At 43.1% G+C, this 13,305-nt stretch overlaps 1 protein-coding gene across 1 annotated transcript in view; it reads left to right on the forward strand.

Moving 5' to 3' along the window:
* The window catches only part of fank1 (fibronectin type III and ankyrin repeat domains 1), a 65,586-nt gene extending 53,066 nt beyond the window's left edge, over positions 1–12,520 (forward strand). The window contains 6 exon segments of the mRNA XM_041209293.1: positions 1,092–1,153; positions 1,408–1,577; positions 7,241–7,312; positions 9,515–9,592; positions 12,323–12,367; positions 12,485–12,520. Coding sequence (XP_041065227.1) covers positions 1,092–1,153; positions 1,408–1,577; positions 7,241–7,312; positions 9,515–9,592; positions 12,323–12,367; positions 12,485–12,520 — 463 coding nt within the window.
* The last annotated feature ends 785 nt before the right edge of the window (positions 12,521–13,305 follow it).

Consider the following 13,305-nt stretch of genomic DNA (forward strand, 5'->3'; position numbering starts at 1 on the left):
AAAAAACAAACACCAGGACTTGAATTTTCAGGATGGCGGGGGCTCAGCTGACACCAGCAGGCCCAGTGCCATTTTACGCTCTAACGAGCACTGATGGGCATAAGGTGGGCTTCTGCCCGTCACTAGGAGGATATTCCACCTTGGAGACCTGCCAGCCAATCAGATTGGCCAGAAGCTCTCCAATCCCTCCAGGAACAGTGTTGCAGTGTCCATAAGAGGCACTGAAGGGAGCTGCCTGGAATTAAGTGCCTGGAACCGGAGAAGTGGTAAGTGTCAGGGGTCCCAGGGCGGAGAGGGTAGGGAAAGCCTGGGGGGGGGACACATGGAGGTGATCAGGGTCCTGAGGGATAGGCTGGGGGGTGGGGAAGGGAGATCCAGAGGTCACCGGGCTTTAAGGGGAGGGCGCCCACCCACTGTCAGGAGGGGGCTTCTGATGGAGGTGCCCACCCACCACCCCGCTTCTCACCTGAGACTGAACTCTGTTTTCCGGTTTGCCTCCCGATCTGTCATCTGCTTGCCTGTCTAAAAATTGAGGCTGGGTGGGGAAAGGCCCTTAAGTGGCCATTAAGTGGCTACTTACTGGCTTTAATTGGGACAAGGGCAGTCTTCCCATCTGAGGCCTTGCCGGCCCCAATGTAAATTCACAACCAGGCTGGGGCGGGAGGGATCCCAGAGGGAATCCCATCCATGCAAATTCACACTCCACCCCCCCCCCCCCCCCCACCCCAAAACCACCACCCCCCCCCCCCCCCCCCCCCCCCGGCTCAGAACTCGCCGGAGCGAGAAGCTAACATTCTGGCCCAGCTCTTTTACCCAAAGTGCAACAGAATGGAGGATCTTTTACTGTGTTGCCTGTATCAATATTACATTGGTCGCAATAATGGAGGGATCTACTTTCAGTCAAATCAATTCAATATCCAATAAAACAGTCCATATAAAACATTTGTTGCATAGAAGGAAACATGTACAGAGTTTAATTTGTATAGCGTATGGTAAAAAACAAACCCAACCAGTCCTGCAGTAGCTTTTTAAAAAAACCCTCCTCAACAGTGACATATGTCTTAATAATTGTCTACTTAATTCTCTCCAAGGATGGTGGAAATTCTGATAAAATTTGGTGCTGAGGCTAATCAGAAGAATGGCAGAGGTAAAACAGGTAAGATGAAACAATGAATAAAGCAAATGGGAGAAGGGCATCAGAGAGATTGTTTGACAGCCTGGTTCAATCTAGTGATAAAGGAAATTCTGCTGGTTTTGAATCATATGTAAGAATATGGCTTTAATCTTCAAAACTAATTTTAAATACAGAGTTTTCAATTTACTGTTTCTAAAGTGTGGGAAATACTAGAAAGGGAAGGAAATCATATGTGACTTTTTTTTAGGCAATACGCACACCCTTCTCATGTTACAGCTTAATGCTAGCCTGTTTTGCTGGGCACCTGGATGTTGTTAAATGTCTTCGGAGATTTGGAGCTACATGGGAATCCTGAGACAATGGGAGTTCATCTGCCATGCACTGGGCTACAGATGGGGAACACCTCAATGTGATTGAGTGGATGATTAAAGATGGTTGCAAGGTATGTAATTTATTAACTAGATAGCTTTATAAATGTTAAACAACTGGAACCATTAAAAGTTCTAATTTGTTCCACATGTTTTTGCTATGTGATTTTCCTATAAAAGTGGCAGTTCTTATTTAAGATTTTAAAGGTGCCATCAAAACAGGCCAGATTAAAAGAGCCTGAAGGGGAGTCTTTTGCTGGGGTCGTAGGGCAGCATTGAGTTGGTGGAGAATTCAGAGAGTTTCTTTCAAAGTTATGATGTATGTGAGCTGGGAATAGTTCATACTCTGACCAGTTGATAAAAAATAAAATAAGATTTTGCTCTCCAGCACTGACATCCCTCACTTTAGGGACACAATAGGTTGGATTTCCGACTCAGAGGCAGGAAACAGGAGCCAGGTTTGCTTTTGTGTCAGTGTGAAATTGACTAATGTTCAGATTTCCAGAGCAGTGAACCCTTAATTGATGTGGAGACTGGTTTCCAGTCCAAATAGATCCAGTGGCAGCCGGAAAGGAAGTGGGTCAGATGAAATGTGGGACTCAGTTATACGGCCACTACAGCCATCGCTCAGGCTACTGGTTGCCCGGAGAGAGTTTGGGCAGGATTTTCACTACCGAGGCAGGTACGGTAGGTTGGAAAATTTCCTGACTCACTGTTCTCACCCAAAATGTTGCGAACTTTGTTCCAGGATGGCTGGGGCGGCAGGAGTGCAGGATGGAGTTGGGTCCACCAACTCCAGAAGCAGAGTGTAGGTGGTCACTGGAGTGGCTGAGTGCCTGCTTTGGTTCTCTGGGATTTCGTCCCAGTTGTATTGAAGGTTGTTAGTCCCTCACCCCTCATATCCCTTCATTGCCCCGTCCACTCCCCATGCCACCTCCATGCCCTCCTTGTCAACTCCTGTTAATTCAGGCCCTGACCCACAGCTCCGTATGCCAAATCATGGCCCTTGCATGCCCATTCCCCCAGTGTACACAAAGTACAGAATCAGTGAGCCATGTAGTAACCATGGCATGTGTGGAACTGCTCAGAAAAAAAAATCCACCCATTTACAAATCTGCTTTTGAAAAAAAAAGCTGCTGTTCCTACAACCCTATAAAAGTATCAATAACAGGGGCTTTAAGCACTTCACGCCTCTTAATCTTCTGTAAATAAACATTGGGACATTGATAAAATAGATCACAGAAATAACTTATTATAACCATTTAAAGATGTCAATCAAGAAAAGTCAACAGGTCTCTCCAGTTTTCAAAACAGAAACCCCTGCTGAAATAATCTTTATATGAAGCTGGGCTCTTGACCAATCATGTGTAATGAGGCCATCCGATTCTACTGAAAGAGTTCTTTCAACTGTCCTCCTTCATATGCAGGTTCATCTTCATCTTCAAGGGCCATGATCTTTGAGGGTGCAGCACCCATTTCCAGTTACATGCTTCCTGGTGCTCAGGTGGGAGTCTGAACAGCCTTACCCACTGCTCCAATGCCCATGCATTGCCAGAAGGGTGACCACCCCCTGAAATGGAAAAGTTCTTAATTTTGACTCCTACCCTGACCTGTGAAGAGCTGCTGCAAATGTCACTTCAAAGGAGTAAGTTGTTTTACCTATGATCAGAATTAACACTGACCTTCACAAACAATTCTGATCTCCCTGACTCGGCACTGTCCTGTTTCATGCCTACCTACAGCTGTTCTGAAGCGAGCAGCTCCTAAATGCTGGCTGCCTCCAGCAACTTCAAAAGACTTCAAGAAGACAGGCTTTTAAAAAGTCCTTCACTAGCTTCATTATCCCCAATAGAAGTGCAGGTGAGTTAGCAGGCCCACAGCATCCGCCCCCCCACCCCATCCTCATGAAGATTGCTGACGTCACGAAAATCTGGCCCAAGAAGTTATATCATCCCAAAAATCCAAACACTGGTTCAGAAGCATTCAATTTAGCCCAATTTTATTTACCCAAAATGTTCACTGTTTGCACAAGGGGATTCACTTGGGTGTTTTATAATCAGTGTTATTTCATTTGTGCAATTGTAAATGAAGGAAGATTTTTAAAAAATATGACCTGTCCATCATTTTGCCCTCTCCATTGCTGAATTCCAATTTCCCAATGAACAAAAGGCTTCTTCAGAATGGTACACCGAGAGTGGAATATGTGCAAATTGTGTGCTTGTGATGGAGCGATTTATGACCATGGGAATGCTTTGTATTATGGTAGTGAGATAGAGGGGATTGGGTGGGGTGGGGGAGATGGGGGGGGAGCAGTGGTAGGGTTGGGCCCAGAGGGTGCTATTAGGCTTTAGGCTCATACACTATCTGAACTACAGCTATATGAGGCTATCACAGGCTTCTTTTGCAGCCAAAATTGCTGCTGCAGCCACTCTGGACACATTATGCTTCTATGACTCAAGCTGCTCTTCTTCTTCCTCCTCTTCATTGAAGGATGCTGAGCAGTCCACTGCTTTCTCCCCCTGCAGCTCCATTCCTTTCTGCAGCACCATATTGTGCAAAACAAAGCAGACCACCACCAATCTGGGCACTTTTGTTGGCCCATACTGAAGTGCACTCCCCGATCTGTCAAGGCAACTGAATCTCATTTTCAGCCAGCCAATGGCTTGCTCAATGATAGTCCTTGTGGTGATGTGGCTCTTGTTGTACATCTCTTCAGCATCATTAGCGGGGCTCCTGAGAGGCATCATCAACCAGGTGATCAATGGATAACCTTTGCTTCAAGGAACCATCTGCTCAATTCACTTGGAGATGCAAAACTTGTGATAACCTTGACTGGTGCAGGATGTAGGAGTAATGACAGCTTCTGGGATAAATGCGTTATGGCCTTACATGGATGAACGATCTGCACCTTGAGGGTGTCGATTCCCTCCTTGTTGATGAATGCTCCAGGATGATCCGAGGCTACCTTGATTTCTAATTATATGCATTCTGACTCCCTGAACCCGTGGAAATCCAGTCACTGTCCCATTGGCAAGAACCCTCCATATCTGATTGTCCTCATCAGTGTCAAAGTGTACCCATTGGATGACTTTGGCAAATATGATATCTGTGAATTGGGATATGACTTGCATGATGCAGACTCTGAGATCCTGCAGATGTTCCCTAGCAGATGCCTGGATAGAGTCAGTGGTGAAGAAATTCAGTGCTTGGTGACCTTGATGGTCGCTGGCAGTGCATGCACATCTGGCTGTCATGGAATGAGGCTCTATTCTGAAAGTCTGCAGATGTCAGTAATGAGATGTCACAAAGAACCAAGGCTCCTGAGGCACTGTTCCTCCTTCATGTCAAGCTGATCCTATATTTGTAGACCCTGTTTTGAGGGTATTTCTTCTCAAATGGACAGGGGAGAAAGGCAAACCAAATCTCCTTTATTTTTCTTCCTATCTGCCTATAAGCAGAGGTGTTTTAATTTTAGAAATAGGCTGTGGCATGTTTCCCAAACCCTCTGTTTGTGAGGTCAACTTTTTAAGTGACTTGCAGCAATCTCTCTTTAGGTTTAAATTAGAAGTATAGTTTATTCTTACATTCAAACCCGAGGGATGGTTGCAACTTCATGCAGACACAAGCACACAATAAGAAGATAGGAAAGAGGAGTTTTTACAACTATGAATAATCTAAAAGTAAAAGGATACAGGTATAGATATCAGTTCACATGATTGCTAAAGTCCAGATATTCAGCATCCAGTGAGGGTTCCTTCAGGGAGAAGTTACAATTCAGGTGGGTTCAGCTAGTTGAAATGGTAATACTGAAGCAGCATTTGCAGAATTACTTTAAAGTTGATGATGCAGCGAGATGAGGTCAGTATACAGAGACTTGGTCTGTTCAGCAGGTGATGGCAGGAATCTTCCAGAGAAATTGGCTTTGAGGAGGCTTAGACTTGATGCGGGCTATTGGTCAGCCTAGAGACCTGCTATGGTGTTTGCAGGCTGGAGGTTAAACAGCAGACTGAGTTGCGTGTATAGAAATGTAATATTAAAACTTTTCAAAGGCCAGAAGCTTAGGTCATGTGACGTTGCTGACTAACGAGTCAGTTGCAGGCTAACAAGCAGTTTCAATGGCTCTGGTCAAAATCCATTATTTGCCGTAAGAGATAATTGGTAGCTATTAGCGCCTTTGCAGGTATGATGAGTTTCAATGGCTCTTCCTTTGTTTTTGGACCAGGCTGGGAGACAGGTTGTCTGTTAGTACATGGTTTTGTTGATTGTAATGTGCCTTCACAATAAGAGGTGTGAGATTCCACAAGGATGAGGTCAATTTTTAAAGTGACTTGCAGCAAACTCTCTTTAAGTTTAAATCAGAAGTGTAGTTTATTCTTACACTCAAACTTTTGCTTTTGTCCTATAACTGCTCTTAGAAATTTTCAGACCTGTAGCCAACTTGTGAATCATGTTATCTGTAGCAGCCATCTTTTGGTTCAGCAAAGTCCACTTTTTAAATAAGTAAAAAAGGTTTGATTTAAACAGTTTATGACCTCTTTCATGTCTTAGGGACATGACAGACACTCCCTTTGAGCTGGAGTGACATGTGGCTGTGGGGAAGGCAGCTATTTTTGCTGCCACTGCTGCTGCTGGTGTTGGCATTAGTGCTCCTCCTCTCAGATTGATATAATACATAAGCTGTTCTCATTCTACAACAAAGGCTAAGAATAAGTTTAGGCCAAGGTGAGTAAGATACAGAGTAAGTGAATTAACTTCCTCAAGGTTCTTACTGTCCTGTAAGTCAGGGAAATCACACTTTCAAGGCAAGTGAGGGATACAAGTCTTTCACTAGGCAAGGCCACAGCTATTCAGTATCACTATTCCAGTGTGTATGTTTCAATGCTGTATGACCTCCAATTGTGCTGTTGTCCAGTGGACTCTGGCGAGATCTACACAACTCAGGAAACTTGCGTGCTGGCTACTAAAGCCAGGTTGCTAGGCTAAATTGTCAGTTAATTGCTACTTAACATATTTAAGTGTCTGACCCAACAGCTTTAAGGGGATTTTTATGTTCCCTGTTAAATGAAGAACATGTTGGGTTCCCCACATGCCATCATTTTTCAGAGCTTTAACCTGATACCGAGCTCCCCCATCCTGGCAGTTAAAATTCAGCCCTCAGAGCCTAAGGTTGGTGTGGATTCAAATTGAGGCTGGCAGAGGGCATGACTAATGGCTGAACTTGCTCTGTTGTTTATTTTAATTATTTAAGTTGACTTATAATAAAGCTATTAGAATGGCAAGTTGACTGCACAGCATAGTGAGGCACTAGTACCTTCATTTAACACCTTTAATGCCCCATGTGGTGAACTCCTGCTCTCAGTTGTTCTCTTATGGGGTGACTCAGGGTGTGCTGACATGGCAGAAGGAAGAATCTGACGTCCTGGCGTAGCAGACTGCGCTCACAAATAACATAGTATTTGGCAGTGAACTATCGGAAATGTGGCGGGGGAAAGTTACTTCCCAAAATAAATAATAGAAAGGCAGCTGGATTAATGCACCGTGCTCACATATGATGGACTTGTTCTTTCTGCCCTATTAACCAGTCCTCACTGACTGCATTGCATAATGAGGTAACCAAGGCTGTTTTAATATGGCATACATACTTGTTCTGGTTTCTTTTGTTTATTGTGATTGGTTGACATCACTGAAGGACATTCATTGTGTACACCATTAATGCGAGTTGAATGGCAATACCAAGGTTGCTTCTGTTTTAATTAAAGCAGGTGCAAATGTGAATATCCAAGATAAGATGGGAAAAACACCACTAATGGTAGGTATTGTGTTCCTTCCTGATGTGAACACTTCATACCACACGTTGGCCAAATATCCTCAGACTGCAATGGTAGTACTGACAACCTCAAAATGAAATTGTAATATAGACATCTTCATTCTGCAAGACTAGTAGCAAACCACACATCATATATATGTAGAGACAATCACACTAAAATGTTAGTGTGCTGAACTTTATATGTAATACCTCACTCGAGTGCTTCATACTAGTTCAAATTCCTGCCACATTTCCTCCTATTGCAACCATTATCCCTGCTGATACCCCATACAAACTGAAGTGAAGCTGAGCCCTTGATAAGACAACTCTAACAAAAATTAAAGTTAAAGATGTCCAGATGCACAATGACAGTATGTGCCTCATCCACCAAGAAAGGAACACATGACTGCAATATTGTTACGTCAGAGATCCTAGCCTGGATTTTCATTTGTAATTCTGCCCCAAATCAGGCAGTGTAGAAGCAGAAAATCGAGGAAAATCAAGCAGGGAAACTGACCACCAAGACCTTATCCAATCTAAATTTTGCAGCCCCTGTCACAGCAGCTCAGGCTGTTGGATGCCCCCTCACTATCCTGTCACATAGACTGGGGTGGTAGAGCCTGACAACTTGGCTGATTTTGTTGCCTTCTCCAATCCCACTAACCCAAGTGATCAACTGGAGAAGGGTATATGTGGTCCCCGGGATGACAACAACGGGTCCATTGAACCTCCATTAGAATGTTAACTCAGAATTAAACTGTGGAAGTAGATCAAGATGTCACAGGTTGCATCTAGTAAGGGCTAAATTTAGGACTGATCTCAGGAGGTTCTTCTTCACACAGGATGTGATCGTGCATGGAATGGACTTCTGAGCAGAGTAGTGCAGGTGAACACTTTGGAATCATTTTGAAAGCAATCAGATGCAGCAATGGGGGGATGGTAATGTTATTCTAGATGGATTTATTTAAATGGGCTGAATGCCCTTCCTCATCCTGAAGTAATTTGCAACCTTGTGATCACATGTACCCAGTAAAACCATGTTAATTCAGCTGGAGCCTTTAACATATTTGAACAATAACCACATCATCAACAGGACAATGATTACTGTGAGGGAATTGACGGTGGAGAGTACCGCAGTCAATGGCCCAATGCCTCAGAGACACAAGAAAAGGACTGAGTACACCACTAAGATGATGAAAAAGAACCACAAGTTTTAATCTTGTTGCCTACAAGTCACATTAATGTTTGAATGATAAATTGTACTTCTTACCATCAGGAGTTGCAGTTCTCTCAGCTGCGTATAAACATTTGTAATGAGCTAAGTGTAAATGAAACACAACATGTAAACAATTTGAACAAAACAGGATTTTGCAATTAACAGTTGTCTGTCCTTTTGGATTCTTAGAAGCTTCTGGAAGAAGGTTGTCTCTACTTGTACTGTTCTTTGCTTCCAGTGGTCTGAAGACTAATTGTGTTATAAAATGCTGAAAACTAATTGTTCCAACTACAGCTTTGAAAAGCCAATAAATAATTTGCCTGTATAATGGACTTTTAAGCTTGCTATTTTTCTCTTTGCTGGTGATTTGGAAATCACCGTAGGATTAGGTGCAGCATCAAAATCTCCCTTGCCTTCCAAAGTCCCCTGGTGACTTTCTTGCTGAAATCTTCACTGTTTTCCCTGCTCAGTCTTTGTGCTGGATTATTCCTCAGCCTCAGCAATTTTGACCTCTGCTTACATTAGCTCTGCCTCCTCTTCTGATTTCTTTTTGCTGCTGTCCTCCCTCAATCCCACCACCTATACCTCCCTATTTGCCTTGCTGTGCACAGCCTCCTGAATGTCTCAAAGTCTTTAAACCAGTTCTATATACAGTGAAAATTACCCATAGCTCAATGCTGAGCATCCGCTGTAACTTCCATCTGCCTCTCCTGACCATCCACCTGTTACAATTTTACCATCCTGGTTTTGATGACTAAATCTTCACAATCTCCTATCTGCACCACTTCCCTGGAACAATATCCACTTTTGTTTCTTCATAATTGAGGTCTCGGCCACAGTTGGTGCACACCAGTTGATCATCCAATACCAAATTTGGTCGTGCTCAAATCTGGTTAGGTCAATCATGTCCTTAACTATACTTTTGAAGCTTCACAGTGACATTTGAAGTTTCATAGGGTTCCTTATGTACCATTTATTTAAAATTGTAGGTTGCAGTGCTCAACTGCCATGATAACCTGGTCCAACTGCTGCTGAAAAATGGGGCTGATCCTTCTGTAACAAATGAGGTAATTACAATAGAGCCACGTTCATGCTTTAAATAGACAGCCTCTTTTGTGAAGAGGGCTTACATGAAATGAGACAGAATATTGAGGCCTTCAATTTCTGTGAGCTTTCAAGTACACTCCTGCCATGAAATTGGTTGAATGTGCGGCAGTGCACCCCAGAAATAGAAATAAAACATAAAATGCTGGTTCGGCAGCATCTGTAGATAGAGAATAACTACAGGTTTTAATCAAGTACAATAGCTTTGGGGCATTGTGGTAAAACAAAAGGGAATCTCTATGATAGGGTGGAAGGCAGGAGAGATTAAATGATAAGGCAAAAGGAGATGATAATGGGACAAGTAAAGAAACAGGAGGTGGACATAGAGGAGGTATAAATGGCAATCCCAACAGCTGCTATCTGTAAACATGGGGCAAAGGCTATGATAGGAATTCTTGAACTCAATATTGAGCCCAGGAGTATGTAAAGTTCCTAATTGCAAGATGAGGTGCTGTTCTTTGAATTTATATTGAGGTTTATTGTAACAGTGTAGGAAGCCAAAGATAGATGGGTTAGAGTAGGTGTGGGCCAACTGGGGTGTGAGCAGGAAATGACACAGTTATGGTCATCAGTGTACCAGAAAAAGAGGTGAGGAAGAGGAACTGAGTAGGACTGGAACAATGCATGCTCCACATACCCATAAAAAGGGAGGTATAGCTAGGACCCAGATAGGTTCCGATAGAACAGTAATTATTTGAAGCAAGTGCGTGGAATCAAAGTGAAAGATGTGAGGACAAATTCAGCCAGTCTGTAAAGTGACACATGACTAGAATTTGGGATCACGCTGGTGGACTGAATGGATGTGTTCCGCAAGGTGGTCTTCCAATCTGCACTCGATCTCCTCAAGGTAGAGAAGATCTCATCATGAACAGTGAGTACAGTATGTTAAATTGGAAGAAGTGCATGCAAATCACTGTTACTCCTGGAAGGATTATTTGGGCCCTAGACAGTGGGAAGCAAGGAATTAAAAGGGCAAGTGTTGCATCTCCTGCACTTACATGAGAAGAAAGGGCCTATCGGGGGTGAATTAAGGTGTCTTGGTCTCCCTGGAGAGTTGCAATTCTGAAAGAGATTCCAACTCTCCAGGGAGACCGTGATCTCCATTTGTCAGAAGATTGGGCATGAGATCACCTCTGACTGTGGGTGGACAGCCTATGCCAGTGGCTCTGAAGGTCACAGTGGCCCTCAACCTCTAAGTCTCCAGCCCTGTGGAGTGTCACTCTGGATGCAGAGAAACCCAGCAATCGCCGCAAACCCTCTGGCTTGCTCAGCCTGGCTGGCCTCATGTATATGAAAATGAATAAATGTCAGAACCCAGCTGAACGTAGAGCATCAGTCACCAGCTTGAAGCAACTGTGCACAGCAGCAAACTATCTCCTAAGCTCCTCACTACTCACAATGGCAATGCTGCAGACCTTTTTTTATCCCACTCTTAGATGAGATTTTGTTAAAAGCGGGCTGCCCATCTGCTCAGTTTTGCCTATGCAACGACCGTGAATCACACAGGCAATGTAAAATCTGGATCAATTGCCTTTCTAATGGCCTTAAGTGGCCCTTTAATTGTTGGTGGGCTTGGCTCCAACACTCGCCCGCACCCATCGATTTGAAGATTGCTCGCGTGTGGGATGATGTCGGGACGGTCATCTCGCGCTATCTCACGTCCGTTCGGGTTGGGCACGCGCCTGCCTGCGAGACATAAAATTCTGGCCATGAGGTTGGAGACCATGGAGAGTAGATCCCCAGAGGGGATAAAGCCAGTGATAATCTTGGAAGTGGTGGCTTGATGTTCAGTAGTGGGCAGATTGTGGTCCAGGGGAAGTAGAAGAACGTGTGAGAGAATTGGCACTCAGCCTCTACTAGGTAAAGATTGCTTCATCAAGCACGCCTTCCTTGCCAGCATGTTTAATGACAATGTTAGGTTGGACCTGAAGGAATGGAGCTTTGCAATTTCGGATGGAAGTAGGTTAGAGTGAATGAAGGGAGCAGAGAAATTGAGACAACAGATGTCACACCAGCAGTTCTCACTGAAAAGATCCAGAGAGTACAGGAGGCCATAGGGAGTGGTCCAGGTGAAACCAGAATTCTAAAGATGAGAGTAAGTGTTCATTGTGCGGGGGCAAGACTCCTTGCCAAAGATGTTTGCATGGAAGCAGCAGTTTGGTGATGATTCTGCTTTTTCCATTTACCCCTCCTCTAGTCCCATCTCTTTAGTTTCTTTACTTGTCTCATTACCTTCTCCTTTTGCCTTGCACCATCATCATTTAATCTCTCCTGTAAAGAAAGTGGAAATACTCATTCCCTATCCTTTGCTTGTGGTTGCATTCCAATATGACACAAGATAAAGGATCAGCTAAACTTTTCTCAGACAGGAATTGAATTTGGTCAATCAGCTTTCATTATTCAAATGCTCACTTTTATTAAAATGTTATTTTTGTTGTATATATTTGAAATATATAGCAGTAACAACTAATTGTATTTGTGTAAGACGTCAAATTTTGTTCATAACACTCTAAAACATCAATACAGACGTCAGTTTTTTTTAAAGGTATAGTGTACATGTTCACCAAGATCTGAACTAGTTACATAATGTACATTAATACAGTAGTTTAGGAATGTCATCCAAAGAAAAAAATGTCAAGATTACTGACTTTTTTGACCTACAGATCTTTATATCTCTCTCTGTTTGATTCCAGTATGGCACAAGTATCCTAGAAATGTCCAAGCCTTTAAGCACAGAGGTATTTTACATTTTATTGATCAATTTTATTGATTCAGTGATGGATCAGTATTTTATTTACAGAATAATTAAATTTTCATTTTATACAATGATGTATCTTTTATACTCTATTTTACAGAACGTGATCAGTCTTCCTGAAGAGTACGGAAGATGATGAGAATTTACAAGATGAAGGGAGACTCAGGAAATACAGGGATTGTCAAGGTCAAAGACAAACTCATTCCAATCTCAAAAATTGCTGGAAATACTCAACAGGTCAAACAGCATCTGTGAAGAGAAACAGTTAACATTTCAGGTTAAGAAGTCATCTCAACCTGATAACTCTGTTTCTCTCCACAGATGCTGCCTGACCTGCTGAGTATTTCCAGCAATTTTTGTTTTTGTCTCATATGCCCAGCATCTGCAGTGTTTTACTTTCGTATTAGTGTTTCATTCCAATCACTTTTTACTCATTGACTAAATTGTGCTTTTCAAGCTGGAAATAAACTACTTGTGTTAAAATGTCTGAATACTTTTCAGGTTTCCCTGGCCAGGATTTTCTGGCTCTGTCATGGTGGGACCTGAGATTTGGGGGCCCAGCCAAAAGTTCACTGACTTTTGGTGGGACTGGATGATTCCAGCAGTGGGCAGGGGTTTAAAATCTTGCCCCCTGTATTTTTTTGTGAGGATGCGAAATCCTTTATTTTCCTATTGGTCTGTTTGGCTACATGTCAGTTGTCCATGAGGTGTTAGATGGGAGAGTCATGTTTTTGCCAGTGCTTATTTTGAAGCAGGTGACCTGGAATATATCTCCCTCCACTATTCCTTCAACTAGTGCTCCAACATAGGGCACCAGTGCTTTTAACCAAATTAGGCAGGACACCTCCCAGAGTTGCAATGTATTATAAAGACATTTTTGAGTATTTTATTTGTAAAATTAATGACTGTTTTCTGATTTTA

This window comes from Carcharodon carcharias, chromosome 17 (genome assembly GCF_017639515.1).
Source record: "Carcharodon carcharias isolate sCarCar2 chromosome 17, sCarCar2.pri, whole genome shotgun sequence".
Taxonomy (NCBI): domain Eukaryota; kingdom Metazoa; phylum Chordata; class Chondrichthyes; order Lamniformes; family Lamnidae; genus Carcharodon; species Carcharodon carcharias.